General features: G+C 41.0%; 2 protein-coding genes across 6 annotated transcripts in view; one reads left to right on the top strand and one right to left on the bottom strand.

Annotated features, from left to right (window-relative positions):
- Positions 1-532: 532 nt before the first annotated feature.
- On the top strand, positions 533-5,606 carry LOC115774393 (pro-opiomelanocortin-like). The gene is made up of 3 exons (XM_030721655.1): positions 533-847; positions 3,866-4,027; positions 4,694-5,606. The coding sequence occupies exons 2-3, from the start codon at positions 3,908-3,910 to the stop codon at positions 5,411-5,413; spliced, it is 840 nt and encodes a 279-aa protein (XP_030577515.1). The 5' UTR covers positions 533-847; positions 3,866-3,907; the 3' UTR covers positions 5,414-5,606.
- Positions 5,607-9,155: 3,549 nt separating this feature from the next.
- The window catches only part of LOC115774387 (protein EFR3 homolog B), a 32,503-nt gene continuing 25,403 nt past the window's right edge, over positions 9,156-16,255 (bottom strand). For 3 of the 5 annotated variants that reach the window (XM_030721643.1, XM_030721644.1, XM_030721645.1), the window contains 13 exons: positions 15,587-15,698; positions 15,440-15,491; positions 14,914-15,086; positions 14,740-14,815; positions 14,397-14,558; positions 14,142-14,273; positions 13,997-14,064; positions 13,743-13,870; positions 13,052-13,143; positions 12,910-12,958; positions 12,573-12,679; positions 12,441-12,490; positions 12,208-12,313 (listed from right to left, as the gene is read on the bottom strand). In XM_030721643.1, the coding sequence (XP_030577503.1) occupies positions 12,208-12,313; positions 12,441-12,490; positions 12,573-12,679; positions 12,910-12,958; positions 13,052-13,143; positions 13,743-13,870; positions 13,997-14,064; positions 14,142-14,273; positions 14,397-14,558; positions 14,740-14,815; positions 14,914-15,086; positions 15,440-15,491; positions 15,587-15,698 (1,307 nt within the window). Of the gene's footprint in view, positions 12,314-12,440; positions 12,491-12,572; positions 12,680-12,909; positions 12,959-13,051; positions 13,144-13,742; positions 13,871-13,996; positions 14,065-14,141; positions 14,274-14,396; positions 14,559-14,739; positions 14,816-14,913; positions 15,087-15,439; positions 15,492-15,586; positions 15,699-16,255 lie in introns of all 5 variants that reach the window. The other 2 variants (XM_030721642.1, XM_030721641.1) reach the window with 2 other exon arrangements.

Genomic DNA, 16,255 nt, shown 5'->3' with positions numbered 1-16,255 from the left:
CGCACCTAACCCTGAAGCAAACAAGCAGCAGTGTTTGGCACTGACGCTAAACTGCATGAAAGGAGAGCTTCAATATTTCGCTTTTAAAGCACCACGTGCGTGTTTATTTTTTTGTTTGTGTGTATCATCTGCACTTGAGGTCCACTCATGACGTCGAAACAGTGAGTCAGGTCCTCATAATGAAGTTTCCACACAGGGATACATGCACACCTTGTAAAACGAGAACCACAGAGAAACGATCCAATCAGACAGATCGATTGGCACACTTCACTGTGGCTCAGAGTGTAAAGGTGTCAGCGATTAGGGCCGACCTTTGAGAGATTTAGAGCCTGGACCTCGGCCCGCTAATGAACAGCAGTTGTTGTTATCATTACACAATCGTGTAAACATGCGCTCAAGAAACTCGGGATACTTGTAGGTTTTTAAGACAGTATGCCAATCAGAGGAGGATTACAAAGAGGCCAACAAGTTAACTAGTTCACCACAGCTTCATCTCCTATCTGATGAAGTGAGCTGCGCTATTGATCAAAAAGTGTGTGGGAAGCCTTTAAGTGTACCGCACGCAAAACTACATGAATGCACACTCCTCCCCATCAAGAGAAGGAGCAAGAGACCCTTTACCTCAATCACACCCCGAGGCCTTGAGACTCTTTACTTCATGTGTCTATAAAAAGAGCTTTCCTCCCTTAAGGAAGCAACAGCAGACCCTCTCCTACTGAGCATTTCTCACAGAGCGGAGAGAAAGCAGGAGAGGAGGAGAGGGACCACAGTTTAGAGTCGCCAGAGTGGAGGATCAGTGGACAAACGGAGTGAGAAAAGCAGGAGAAGAGAAAACGTCTGAAAAAAGGTACAAATATATTTATATTATTAGTCTGAACTTGCTTGTTTGGCATCGGTTAAAGTGAGATCCGATTGTTTTGCAGGCTCCTGTTTTTCTGAATGAATGAGCACAAATGCACTGATTAACTAGACTCACTGATGGATTCGGGAATTTCTATTATTTAATTTATGTGCAGTCAGTAAAGTATGCACAGCTATACTGAGCTAAATTCAGATTGTTTTCCTTTAATGCACACAAACACTGATCTAATTCACAAGACCTTCAAAGGGCTACATATCAATTCACAGGCATGATTTTTAAATTTATCTTAATTGCAGCTCTCGTGCTTCGTTTACCAGCGCCTGTCTGTGGAGAGCTCAGCTCAGCTCAGTGAGTCATTCTGTAGGAAGAGTCTCTGCCAGAGTTGCAGAGACAATGGTCCACCGAGGACTCACTCTTTAGAATAATGGAGGAGGAAGCGAAAAAAAACAAAAAGTCTTCAAACAATTAACGTGCCGGGGGGGAAAGTTTTTAAAAGTGAGGCCAATTTAAAAGGAGGTTTAAAATGTTACCATCTGCGAAATATCAGATGGCCAGCAATGTGTCAGATTTAACCAAAACCAGTTAACACTTATTGGGTTGGGCTTATATGTTGTAGTTTGGGTTAATATCATAGATATTACATACAAAACAAACAAACAAACAAACAAACAAAAAAAAAAAACAGCTGTCCTCAAGGTTGATGAGAAGTGGAAGAGTATAAAAGGAGATAAAGTGATAAGAAACATTGCAATAAGGGTATAAGAGGCATGAAAGAAATCACTCAAAGTTTGTATAGCTTCCTCTTCTTCAGAATCAGCATATTATTCATATTCAGTGAAGTAGTGTATTGCAAGAAATAGTTACTGTTGTGATCGTGTATTTTTGCAAAGCCTTGTTGGGACGATTGGATTCCTTTTTCCTGGTTGTTTTCCAAGCAGGGTTATTCAGAGCTCAGAAAATGAAAGTAATCAAGGGTCCATCCAGAAATCATTGCAGGTAAGGGAAAGAAATTTATGTCTGAAAGGACAACTTTCACCAGAATTATTAACATTTGCTGTAGATTTTCGTGAACACAGAAAAGCAGCAACACCTTTCACCCTGCAGTAGATAGATGGTGACAGAGAAATGCTCAGCTCATTAGCTCGACGCTTCAAGACAGAACTTTACAAAGCAACGGGTGATCTCAAAGTAGCTACATTTGTCTTTTATACACAGACGATAGTGAAGAAAACACTGCGTTTCCTGTTGCTGCTTGGCAAATCTGCTTCAAATTTCCCCGTGCTTTAAAAAAGCTCAGCTATGAGCTATGAGACCTATTTGGAATGCACAGCTCTGCAGTAGAAGGCAGTGACATCAGGATTACATTTTATTTGCAGTCTCTCTGCATACAGAGAGCAGTGCTGTAAAAAAAAAAAAAGTACGTGTCCCCTTTCTGATTTCTTTTTTCTCTTTTTTGCATGTTTGTCACACTTTCATGTCACATGTTTCAGATCATCGAACAACCTTTAATATTAGACAGAAAGAACCTGCAGCATTTATTAAGGGAAAAAAGCTATCCAAACTCAGCTGCCCCTGCGTGAAAAAGTAGTGCCCCACCACCGCCCTTGTTAAATCATGAATTAACTGTGATCAACCACATTTTTTGGGAAGCTGAGTTCATTTTCACCAGACTCACCCAGGCCTGATTACTGCTAGGCCTGCTGAATCAAGAAATCACTTAAATAGAACCTGTCTGACAAAGTGAAGCAGGATAAATGATCTCAAAAAGCTTCACATCATGCCACAATCAGAAGAAACAGATGAGAAACAAAGTCTCTGACATCTATCAGTCTGAAGAGGGTCACAAACCCATTTCTGAGGCTTTGGGACTGAAGTGAGAGACAGCGTCCACGAATGGAGAAAACCTGGAACAGTGGTGAACCTTCCCAGGAGTGGCTGACACACCAAAATTACTCCAAAAATGCATCAATGACTCCTCCAGGAGGTCACAAAAAAAAACAGATCAACATGTAAAGAACTTAGTTAAGGTCAGAGTTCATGATTCAACAACGAGAAAGCGACTGGGCAAAAATGGCATCCATGGGAGAGTTCAAGGAGAAAACCACTGCTGACCAAAAAGAACACAAAGGGTCGTCTCACATTCGCCAGAAAACACCTTGATGATCCCCAAGACTTCTGGGTAATATTCTGTGGACTGATGAGACAAAAGTTTAGCTTTTTGTAAGGGTTGAGTCCCGTGACATCAGGCATAAAACTAACACAGCACTTGATAAAAAAGAACATCATCCCAACAGTCAAATGTGGTGGTAGCGTGATGGTCTGGAGCTCCTTTGCTGCTTCAGGACAACTTGCTGTAATTGACAGAACCATGAATGTTCGCCCATCAGTTCATGCCCTGAAGCTCAAATGCACTTGGGTTATGCAGCAGGACAATGATCTGAAACACGCCATCCAGACATGTCCTGCTGATCATTTTCATGCAAACCCCTCAGCACTCTCAAAGATGCTTCCTTTGAGAAGAAACATTGCCATATGTTCAACAACTTTCAAAATAAAATGGATGTACCCCTGATCTGGTGACTCTAAATTCTCCCTAGGTGTGAATGTGAGTGTGAATGGGTGTCCGTCTCTTTGTGTCAGCCCTGCGACAGACTGGTGACCTGTCCGGGGTGTATCCTGCCTTCCCACCACCCCAAATTGGATAACCGGAAGATGGGTGGATGGATGGTATTTGAGCTCACGATTATTCAGCCATGACACACACAGCCTCAAATCCTCTCCTCTCTGACTATTTCAAAGATAGTGTTGAAACACATCATGTTACATAAGGAAGGGAGGAAAGTGTTATGCAAGTGCAATTATCAGGAGACACCTACTGTATTTCCTCACAAAAAGACATTTGGAGATATTAGGAGATGATTAATGCATATTTTTGTCTTTTGAGACTCAAAGACTTTCCACAGTTTTGAAGAGAATTTCCCCACTGTTGCTTTACTTCTGCAGCTCCATCCCAGTCGAGTTTGTGTCCTGTGCACCGGGCTGAAGATGGTGTGTCTGTGTTGGTTGTTGGTGGTGGTGATGGCATTTGTGTGCATCCCTGGGTTTGAGTCAGTGTGCTGGGACAACTCAATCTGCAAGGACCTGAGCAGCAAGGCAAGGATACTGGTAGGTGGAACAATCCCACCTTATTTCACTTATTTTAGACTGTCATCATTGGCTAACCTCTTTAACTGAGAGGTGTTAAAGAGATGATTGAGTAAGATGAATAGCAGTCTAAAGAAAAACCAGGAAATCAAAAATGCATAAAATCACAATTTTATTCATTCACAATGTAAAAGCTGAAAAGATCAGTCAACACAGTCCTTTCATTTAAGAAATGTCTTGTTTTGTCAACTTGATAACAGCCTAAAGTGGATGTCTCTGGATACAGAAGTTGTAATTATTTTACAGATCCAACACTAACTTTCAAAAAAAGAATTCATTGGTACTTTTTGAGACCTAGAAGTTTTTTTTTTTTTTTACTTTCATACTATGTCGCATGACTTCACCAGCAGCCGTCTGAACCCTTTTTCTCTTTTTTTTTATAATAATGCCCTTTGCAGTTGTTCAAATTACTGAAGTAAGTAATGTGATTTCATGATCAAAGCCCAAAGATTGAAAGTAAATCTCCTTCCTCTTTGATGGGGTAACAAGTAACATCAGGTTTTGTGATCTGGATGTTTCTTTCTAACAGACAGTCAGGACGGTCTAATTCAAGCATCTGACAAGAATACATAACTATCAAGTCTCCCTGCTTTCTATAACTCTGTCTTTGCGATTTCTTCCACGCAGGACTGCATTCACCTCTGCATGTCTGTGATCCAGACTGAAATCCCAGAGCTCAGTGCACTGGCCCCGAATGTTAACAGTGATGCTGACGCCGATGACAACGGTGGTGGTGATGACTTTGATGATGACAACCTCTTACTCAGAATCATTCTGGCCACACTGGCTTCTGATGACAAAATGCCCGAGTCAGACCTGAAAGCCCGCAGCGACGAGCGGCGCTCCTACACAATGGAGCATTTCCGCTGGGGCAAACCCTCAGGACTTAAGATGCGAGAGTCAAAGCTGAGGGCCCGCAGCAATGAGAGACGCTCCTATTCAATGGAGCATTTCCGCTGGGGGAAGCCCTCGGGCCGTAAACGTCGACCCGTTAAAGTCTTTGCCTCTTCCCTGGAAGGAGGGAGCTCTTCTGAGGGCCGTTTTCCTTTTCAGACTCGCAGGCAGCTGAGCAGTAGTGAAGATGGAGCAGAGGGGGACGTTGATGGAGGAAGTAATGAAAATCAGGGATGGCTGAGGGCCAGGGACAGCACCAAGTCACAGATCCCCTTGAGCTTGCAGGAGAGGAAAGATAGGACCTATAAGATGAGTCACTTCAGATGGGGCAGCCCACCTGCATCTAAACGTAACGGCGGCTTTGTGAAGCTGTGGGAGGAGAACCCTCAGGGGCAGCTGGCCAAGTTCTTCAGGAACATTTTAGTCAAGGATGTGGAGAGGATAATGGGATGAACGGAGGACCGAGCAGGAGAGGCGACTAGCTGAAAGAGTCAAATAGCCATTGCATGTTAGTAACACATGTCTTAATTTTAAATTACACAAACTTGTTGCTATCTTTAGCATGTTGTTGAATGTCTTTTATGGGCCAATGTTCCTCTCAATAAAACCTAAACTAGACAGTGTTATGTTGAATAAAAACACTGATGCACCCACTGACTGCCTTCAACTTCTTGGCCTTGAATCAAAAGCTTTTATACTTTTTTCTTGTGGGAAACACCATTACTCATCTTAATGTTTTGAAAATTGAGCTGAACAGTGAATGTCACAGCAAGGTGAGAGGTGGGTGTGTGAGAAGAATCTACTCAGACAGTTTTAAAAGTCATGTCTTTACGTAAATAAGAAGGAATAGCAGTAATTTTCCACATAGGTTCATTTAATACACAAAACCTTGATTATGGCTGACAGGCTGTAGGAATTTTAAAAATTTGGGAGGTGATTCAGGCAGCGAAGCAGGGTAAGAGGGTCAGTCACCGGCCCTTTCAGCTGCCAAAGACCCCCTGAGTTGCAGCTCAAGGCAGTTCCCCACCAGTAATGGACACACTGGAAGACACTTTGTAGAACCACTAAGGTTAAAAGATGTTATATAAGTTCAGATCCTTCACCACAGACAATAAGCATAAGGAGGTAACGGTATTAGCAGAGGTGTGATTGGCAAACCAGTTTCATCTTCAGTGCCAGTGCTCTGCAAAAGTCTTCCACCCCTCATTTCTTTACATTTTGCTGGGAAAATGAAAAATAGGTGCAGGAATTTATTAGGAAAACGTGCAAATATACACAGAAATACAGCATATATGGCAAAAACAGATTTTATACAATTCTAACAAGCTTGAATGTCAATATTTGGTATGGCCACCTTTATTCTTCAACACAACGTGAACTCTCTGAGGCAGCTTTCTTGCAGTTTCTCTAAGCAGTCTTCAGGAATAGTTCTCCAGGCTTCTGGAAGGACATTCAAAGCTCTTCTTTGGATGTTGGCTGCCTTTTGTTCTGTTCTCTGTCAGGATGATCCCACACTGCTTCAATAATACCATAACATACCATCTTTATTTATAAAGCACTTTAAAACAACCACAATACATTAAAACACCAATAAATAAAAAACAAATAAATAACTCTTTCAGGTTAAACACACACACACACACACACACACACACACACACACACACACACACACACACACACACACACACACAAAACAAAAACATACAGTTTATAACTACATCCCGCTGGAGTTGAAAGCCAAGGAAAAAAAGATGGGTTTTAAGACAAACTTTAAAAGTGGTCAGTGAAGGGGCCTCTCTAACCTGCAAAGGCAAGTCATTCCATAACTCAGGACCAACGATAAAGAAAGCCCTGTCCCCTCTGCGCTTCCTTCTTGATCTTGGTACCTCCAAGAGAGACCGACAAGGTATGTGAAGAAGCTCCGAGAGGTAAGGCGGGGCAAGATTTAAAAACGAACGTAAGAATTTAAAAATGAATCCTAAAATATACAGGCAACCAGTGAAGTGAGGCCACGACAGAGGTCATGTGCTCTCTCTTTTGAGTTCCCGTCAAAAGTTGTGCAGCAGCATTTTGAACAAGCTGCAGATGTAAGAGTAGCAATTGACTGACTCCCAAATACAGTGAGTTACAGTCATCCAGTCGAGATGAAATAAAAGCGTGGATCACTGTTTCAAAGTGCTGCCTAAAAAGAAACAGTTTTACTGATGCCAATCACTTCAAATGATGAAAACTGGACTTAACCACGGCTCTGATTTGGCTGTCCAATTTAAAATCACTGTCCACCTTAAAACCAAGATCAGTAATAATGGGTTTAAAATATACCTCCAAGGGTCCCAAGTCAACAGAGAAGGACTCACAGGAGCCACTGGGTTCAAACACCATCACCTTTGTTTTCTTTTCATTAAAATTTAAAAAGTTCAAGGTCAACCAAGCTTTAATATCACCTAGACATGCCAGGAGATGTTTTGTGGAATGGACATCCTTCTGCTTCAAGGGCAAATAAATTGTCATTAAAAACCCTTATTAAAGCAGATTCTGTGCTATGAAGGGTTTTACAACCTGACTGAAAACCTCCAGGGTGCTATTCTCATCAAAACTGTTTCAGCTGACAATATACAATTTTTTCTAAAACCTTAGAAAGAAAAGACAGCTCAGAAATAGGCCAATAATTAGCCAGCACAGTATGATCAAGGCCAGGTTTCTTAAGCAGTGGCTGCACTACTGCATGTTTAAAAGTAGCAGAGACCACACCTGAGGACAGACTGCTATTTATAATGACAAGAACAGGCTGCCCTATGCTAGATAAAATTTCTTTAAAGAATTGTGGAGGGACAGTGAGTTTGGGATGAAAAATCTAATTGCTGCCAACCAGATGCTTTCCAGGTGGTATTTTGTCCTTCACTTATCCAGTTTCCTCAAATCTTTTAGGGACACACTGTACAAAATAAAAATAAAAATAAATAGACTGAACTGTGACAGGCTGCAAGTAACAAAGTGCTTAAAGAGAATTTAAAATAGGTTTGTTGTTACTTATTTGTCATGAGCAGACACACTGGTTCACCCCTTAAATTTGGTGCCTTTTTTCATGCTTGAATGATTCATAGGTCACTCTTAAGTGGCTTAACAAACAACAACAAAAGAAAAACATTCCTCTGAAAATGGAAACAAAAAATTTTGAAAGACCTTCAGAAAGCCTGGAGAACTACTGGTCAAGACCACCAAGTCTGGCTCCTTGGGAACAAACTGTGAAGAAATGGAGTTGTGCCTCAATACCTTTGCCTTGTACTGTATGTGAGGATTTAGGAGAAGATGAACAGACAAAATTCTGAATATTAAGGATGAGAAAACACAAGAAACGGGATTTTAAAGTTTTAAACAACGAGCTGAGTTAATGTTTCTTCTAAACATGTAGAATATGGAGGGGTGCAGAGGCGGTCAAGGAACAAACTGCTCATGAATCACGGATAATCCTGATCGCCCACTTTTTACTGGACAGGCAGTGGCGCACCTTCTCTAAGAGACTGATTCAGCTCCACTGTCACAAGTACAGACACACCAACTCTTTCATACCAAATGCAATAACTCTTTATGATAGCATGGGATAAATTGTTTCTTATAAACTGCAAGGTTCTTACTTAGAGTGCCAGCAAAACTATATCTAAGAGGAAAGTCATATGACTTGTAAGTCTTATTACTTTATAAGTTATTGCAATTTACTCTCTGGGGCCCATGAATATTTGTACTTAAGTTTAATTAAAATGCAGCCAGACTGCCATCCACAGAGCCGCTGGCATAACCACAGAAAATCAGCATGACTCTGAGTTCTAACTGCTTAATTAACATTTTCAATAATTCTCAATTCTTAGGACTATTTCACAGCTTACTGTGAAATCAGAATTGTTTTCTTATATATATATATATATATATATATATATATATATATATATATATATATAAATAAAAGAGAGAGAGACACACACACAGTGATGTGCTTCTGGAACCACTTAGATGACCTCCACAGCAGGTAATTCAAACACTACTTTGAACACTGCAGCTCAGCGAACAGTCGGAGATCACGCTGGTGCTGGTATTAAGGAGTCATCGTGGGTTTCTCCAGCTTCTCCAAATGATGATGCTCTTTCTCCATCTCAGAGAGCTCACATTAGAAAGCAAATTCAAACCAGGGCAGGCCTTTCATGGTTAGAGATAAATTTATTGTACAACACGGCAACATCAACTAGCATGCAAAGTCAGGTATGACACGCGTAAGGCATTTTCTCCATGTAAAAGCTGCCTTTGTCACTAGGTATTCCAGTTTTTAAAGTGCAAAGTTCACAGAATGAATAGATTTGACCTACAGCACTACATTGTAAACAGATCCTATTAACCAGACATGTAATGACAAAAAGTAAGTTTGGATTACCGTCAGTTAATATCAAATTACACGATGCAATGAGGACACGTGGACTACAGGTCTTCACTGCCAAGTTCAAGATGCTGAAAACACAAATTTTACAAGGTGTCACTGGAAGGTTTAAACAGCTGCACGCTGCTGTTAAGTAGCTTTTTCTGCATTCACAAGGTAGAAAGAATCACTGGACAAAACTGTAAACCACATCTGGAGAGCTTGGTCTTCGGTAATGATGACACAGACACGCACACACACCTGTACGAGTGTTAGCACAGACACATAAATATGCTCACTCACACACTGGTAAAAAGGGTAAACATGAACAGACAATCTTATACACTGGCATGTGGTGATACAGATATACACAGGACATGACATGAAAAAAAAAGAAGAAGAAAACAAACGGAGCCAGTCAAACTGCGGCTCATGACAGGGATGAAGCAGACACCACCTTCTACCCTGATCAAGATGGTCGCAGGATGGCTGGAATCGGTGTGGTTCACTCACAGAAGCAGCACAGAGACACACAGAGAGAGAGCGCAACAGGTGGTCTCTTCAAAATGCCACAAAACTGAACCATCACAGCACCACGACAACAGCAGGCACAACTTAAAACGCACAAATATGATCTGCTACCTACAGTTGGGCCGTGTTAGCCAGACTTCGTGCCAAATTATTGCCATCATACTTTGTATACCTGTGTGTGACTGTGCGCACACAATGGGTTTTAGATGTATTTGAATCTTGCTTAGATGTGCAGCTTAAAAGCTGCAGCGTAGTACAAAAAAAAAAAAAAAAAAAAAAAAAAAAAAAAATCATAGTGCAAACTCATTCCAGCAGGATTGAGAATGTAATGGGAACAATACAGGTCAGGATGACAGTAATGAAACCAGTCTGAGTAAAGCTGAAAATCTTTTTTTTTTTTTTAAACCTGCTTTTCCAGCATCAGCTCAGTAACCCTTCATTAGTTAGTGGGACATTCTGGCCTTGAGTTGATGCAAATTTCTCCTGTTGTGACTTCATGTGTTGCTGGTTACTCATTGGAGATTTTAACATTAGGTTTCTGAATAACTAGCTGGATTTCTCCTTTATCTACGAACACAACCAGTGCAGAGGCAGTCTAAAATCAGAATATACAGTATATACACACACACACAAACATCCTTACGCTGTACATCAGCTTAAAGATTTATATATTCCTCTGTATGTACACATTTATATGGAAAGGGGGGGGAAAAAATACTTTTCTTAGCATTTGACCTGATAAACATTCTTGTGAATCCTTTAACGTGGTCATGACTGATGCAATGTGTGTTTTTATATATGTTCTAAGTAATTTTTAATTAGACTAATATTTTGGTAAAGGAAACAAAGAAAAAAGCACTTCTGGCTAACACTAAGAAGGCAAAACCAAGCTATAATAAAGCATAAAAGACAGATGCTCAAGAGCTAAGTGGTGTGGGAGATCTAAGTAATTACCTTTATGGCTACCCAACTAACAATCAAAGATACACACAAATACACTGTCAAGTAAACTAAAATGCTTCAGTTCAACATACACTCTTCCCGGTCATCAAAACAATAAAAAAATATAAGAAGGGTTGGTCGATCTAATTTTATGATCAAAGGTAGTATTGCACCCTGGAAGGGACAAACAGGTAAAAAATAAAACAAAACAAAAAAATGCCCAAGAATTTGTAGTGCTATCAAAAAGTTTCCAGTTGCGGGCATGCAACGACTCCACTCATTCTCAAAACGATATATAACATTTCATGTTTTCTCTCACAGTTCTTGGCAATTTCTAATTTGAAAATCCAACCAGTGGAGTTTCTACAGACATCCAAGTCCCCAGTCACACAGGCCTAGAGACCAGTTGGAGACCACCTGGCAACCAGTGGTCACCTTAAAATTAATTACTAAGCCCCAATCATACAGACTTAGAGGCCAAGTAGTTACTCACTGCTAACCGCCGGTCACTGGGGAAAAAAGTGTATTCAGTGACTGGTTGGTGAGTAGCTGCAGGAGGTTGTCTGCTGCTGTTAGGTGAAGCACCGTATACCTCTTTAGTTGCGAAGTGGTATACAATGCAGCACCGTAACCCTCTTTGCGATTGCTTTCATCAGTAGCAGATTGCCACAGTTGCCTGCAGTTTGCACAGAAGACACGGGCTTGTCTGGAAACACTTGCTGAAGGTGCAAAACTCGTCTTCAAAGTAAAAGCTGCACCTTTTGAAACTTGCTGATTTCAGTGGTAAGGCACAACTTTTATCTGAAGGCGAACAGTCTCCTTTTCCGGGTTGCGTCGCAGTTTCACTAAAGCTCAGTGGTTAGTTGCATACAAGTTGGCATCTTCCATGCAACCTACGGGCGACTGCGGTAATCTTCTACCAACCAAAGCAGTCACGAGGAGGTTTTTGGTACAGCACCCTCTTTGCAACCGATTTCACCCAGCAACTGCCAGCAACCACTCCCCAACTGATCACAGATTACACATCTTTCCTTAGCGACCGGTGGTTGCCAAATGTCTAACCAGTCTCTAGGCCTGTGTGACTCGGGTCTAAGCAGAAGTGAGTGAAATATGTTTGTTTTACTGCTTAATTCACTGACACTGGCCAGCTTGTTATGGCTGCAATCAAAGGCTAAAAGAAAATCTTAGCTAAGTTAATCAAGAGGTGGCTTGTTCTTTAGTTGCAGCTGAGTTTGTACTATATGCACTGCAGCCATTTGATTCCACGGTCAAGACAATTTTACAGTGAAGATCGGTTGCCCTTCCAAATCTCTTTTCTGTCCTTGAAGGCTTTATTGTATGCTTGTGTTGCTGAAGACTTTGTGGTTTAGTAAACACAAAGGTCAGGAAACTTCATCTCGTAAATGGGTACAGATCGACTCTGGCTTTGGCCGTAACCTGATGAAATGGTTCCAGACGGGCTGGGAGGGGGTCTGAACAGAAAGAGGAAGAAAACAAAGCAGTCAGTGCCAAAACCCATGGTCCTGATAGTCAGGATCATTGCCATCTATATTATTATTATTGACTTTTACTCAAAGATCCCGAAGATCTGTCCCTTACCTGATTGTGATCTCGAAAATTTGATTTAGTTTGCTCTGCAGTTGTGTGGCCTAGACAAGATATAAAACATTAAAAGCAATTCATTTAAGGCAGTTTTAATTATTCTTTATTTTATTAAGTTTTGTCCCATACCCTAGCACCACAGTGGGCAGCTATCTCCTCAAAGGGGGCCTTCTGAAACTTTTCCACCACTTGTCTCCTCCGCTCCCTCTCCTGCTCCTCCATACCGACACTGTCCACTAGAGGGAGACAGAAACAATATAATATACAATGTGCCTTAAACTCAAAGTGGCAATACATTGTTACCTGATTTTTCTTTCAAAAGTGGTTTTGAGAGGGACTTTGCTATCATGCTTTGGCAACTTACGTCAACATATGAAAAATAAAGTTTACTACATTCTTTTTCTTAGCACGTTAAAGGTCCATTAATTGATAAAAAGGGCTTTCCAAGAGATGAGAGTGGATTTACCAATGGCATTTTTCAGGGTTTCAAATGTGATCTCCTCTGCTGGAGTCCTCTGTAGAACAAAATTAAAATTTGCATTAAACTTCTTTATAAGGGGTACATTTGAGATCTTGACCATGGGAAGCTTGCAAAGACTTTCTTTTACCTCTTCTTTCTCTGGGCTATTTCGGGACTCAACCTCCACCTGAAGTGAGATGGTCTCGCCAATGCTCTTTCTCTTGGACAGACGGTCCTCATCTGGAAGCAGAGTGCAGAAAACTGTTTTAAGCATTTTTTCAATCCATGAAACTAAAATAAGCACTTCATGTTCATATGCCTCTGCGAACCACTCTAGTCGTGGTGTCCATACTCTACACGAGGTCTGCAGAGTTATCACAGCTTCAAGGTGGGAACCCAAGAAAAATGGCACCAACTCAGACTGTCTGACCAAATTTGAAATATGGTTGCAACCTCCCCTTTAGTTATGGCCTTAAATAACAGGAGAATATTATGTTATAGTGAGGCCTTTAAAATAGAAAATGTCATCCCGTCATCATTTTTCCTACAAGACATTTTTGTGAATTTTCATAACTGGTGTATGAATTCTTAAGTTATGGCTAAAAACCGCTTTATGTGAGGTCACAGCGACCTTCACTGTGACCTCTACACTGGTTTGTCTTTGTGTCCAAGTGGATAAATGTCCAAATTTTGAAGCAATTCCCTCAAGAATGGGAGGGATGCATGAAATGGATGGTCACCCTGAAAACAAAATGCCCACAATCTCAGCTCTCACTGAAGAGAGAGAAACTAAGACTTTGAGGTTTTGGCATCCAGACGACTAGTTTTAGACTCCTTACCAGTATACTGAGGGACATAAGGTGTAGCCAGTCTCTCTGTGTTATAACCACTTCCTCCAAGGCTCTCTGTGATCTTTGACTGGAGGAACAATACATCCCCTTCCAGTTTGTCCAGTGAAGAAGACAGTCTAGACATAAAAAGGAAATTCAGGCTGTTTTTATGCATTCGATAGCAGTAATTTACAATTAAATTTGATATTTAAATACACAATACTAACACTTATGATTTGAGAAAATATGAGGCTGGTACATACTTTGGATTTTCAACAAACACGGCCTCAGGCAAAAGGTAAGGACTTTCTTTCTGTCTCACCTCAATTACCTGAAAGGCAGAGAAAAAGGCAGTTTAAAAACAAACAGCATTAAAACACTGATGCGCAAACAGGCTCAGACCCACACCTCGTGTATGTGCTGGCAGAAGGCTGGGACGGTGGTGAGCTGGCAAATGAGGTTGAGGTAGGCGGCGACAAGGGCATGAACAGCACAGCGGTTATAAACAGGCAGAGCCTCATCGGTGGACAGAGCCAGGTCCTGCACAGGATACAAAGAGGAGTGAGCAAGAATCCATTAGCATGCCATTAGGATATTTATCATCTTGATATATAAATGCGGCTGGGGGGGAAAAGGGGGTTACTTAAAATTGTACATTTATACCTGCAAGGCAAGTGCGAGGCGAATCAGATCCACTACCACCTCTTCATTGGCCAACTCCACGCTGAGAAGACCTAACAGGGCAAAGAGGGTCTCATAGTGCTGCCGGCCGCTGCTCTCTTCCTTACAGCCCAGGTAGATGTGTCGATATAGCTGCTGGCCATGCTATGAATGGATGAAGCACAGGGTAAATGGAACAAGATATCTAGTGCAGTTACAGTTGTGAAGACTTATTGTCTAAATTATTTTTAAGAAAACTATTTAAAGTATATATGAATTTACATAATTCAGGGAGATATTGTGCAGCAGGAAGAACAGGTTGTCTACTAGATAAATAAAAATGTACCTTTTTCATGAATAAATTGTCCTGCCTGGAGCACTTGTCAACTTTGAGCTTCAGCACAGAGATGTCCGAGATGCTGCTACACAGAAAGAAGACAGAAGAACAGAAGCACAGGTTGGTAAGTGAAGCACAAAAACACTTCAGCCCTTCAAACTCCCTGCATACACAACCACACACCTCATATTGGCAAACTTGGGCCTGTTGTCATGCCTGTCAATAAGACTGAGGAGGATTTGAAGCACCAAGAGACGGACCTCTGGATCCTCGGTCAGAGAGAAGGACAGCAGGGGCTCCAAGAAAGAGCTGGGCAGCGCTGTCAGCATGTTGGTAGTCTGGAAACCTGCAGTTACCTAAGAATGGATGACCAAATCCCATATATAGTTAACGATATTGAACATGCAATTGAAAAATCAAGGTGACCACAGTGTGGTTATAATTTCACAAGCTACCAATAACTTCCATGTATGAGTGACAAAATATTTGGGCACATTAGTTTGAGGGACACTTGAGCTCTGAGACTTTCATTACCAAAGATCAAGAACTTGTCCATAAAGTCTAGTAAGGCCACTGATTTTATATTCATGTATTTATTAAATTAATAATTATAAGCATTTCATTCATGTCATTCTTCAAAAATTCCCAAAGAACCAGATTTACTTTTAAAGTTTCTTAAAAAGTAACTCGTTCAGAAATGATAACTTACCTGAACTAAGGACTTGAGTAACATAACCTGAATCATCCTGGTGCCCTCAGGCCTGGAAATACAAACAGCAAATTAAGACTTTGCCCTTAAGTTTACTACCATGCAGGTCTGAGCATACAGGGAAATACTGTTTGTGACTTAGCATACCCAGAGTCTGAGGAGGGCAAAGTAAGGTGAATTCCAGGGACAGGGATTTTTCCCATGATGAAGAGCATGACCTCTGACCTCTGGTAAGTTGGTAGAGTGTTGGCAAATGAACCTGAAAAGAAAACAATCCGATGTGAACAGTTAAGACAAAGACTTGTAGCAGTAATTGGGATGTTCCCTAGGGACTCACTTATTATTTGTTTAAACAGAAAAAAAAAGAAAAACACAGACTAATCAACTAGCATAAACATAAGAATGATAACAAAATAGCCAAGCTTAAACACTGCCTGTACAAATATTACCTGTGTATTTAAGTGCTATTTAAAACTGTTAATCACTTTCTCCGATAATCAAGTAGTATTTTAAATGTCACTGAAATATGTGGCTGTGCAGAACATTGCACACACACACCATGTCAGTTTATTAGTTTGCTAATGGCAGCAGCGCTGGCTGCAGCAGCCTTCTCTCCAGCATCCACGTCTCTGTTCAGATTAAAAAGCGCTCAACAGCACAAACAGACCAAACAATGCTGCAGCATGGGCATGTCCTAGTTAATAAAATGTGAATAATTAGTCTAACTAATATTTCTACTGCCGAATCGCAACTACAGCAATGTTTGATTGTCTAGTTGACACACACAGGCATGATCAAATGGTGCCTACCACACAC

This window comes from Archocentrus centrarchus, chromosome 24 (genome assembly GCF_007364275.1).
Source record: "Archocentrus centrarchus isolate MPI-CPG fArcCen1 chromosome 24, fArcCen1, whole genome shotgun sequence".
Classification (NCBI taxonomy): domain Eukaryota; kingdom Metazoa; phylum Chordata; class Actinopteri; order Cichliformes; family Cichlidae; genus Archocentrus; species Archocentrus centrarchus.
The sequence above is the reverse complement of the archived record's forward strand: the minus strand, read 5'-3'. Positions and strand labels throughout refer to the sequence as shown.

Excerpts from the sequence above, each read along its gene's own strand:
- LOC115774393 (XM_030721655.1), top strand. The coding sequence starts at position 3,908 with ATGGTGTGTCTGTGTTGGTTGTTGGTGGTGGTGATGGCATTTGTGTGC. Across the intron at positions 4,028-4,693 it reads GCAGCAAGGCAAGGATACTG|GACTGCATTCACCTCTGCAT; the intron begins GTAGGTGGAACA and ends TCTTCCACGCAG.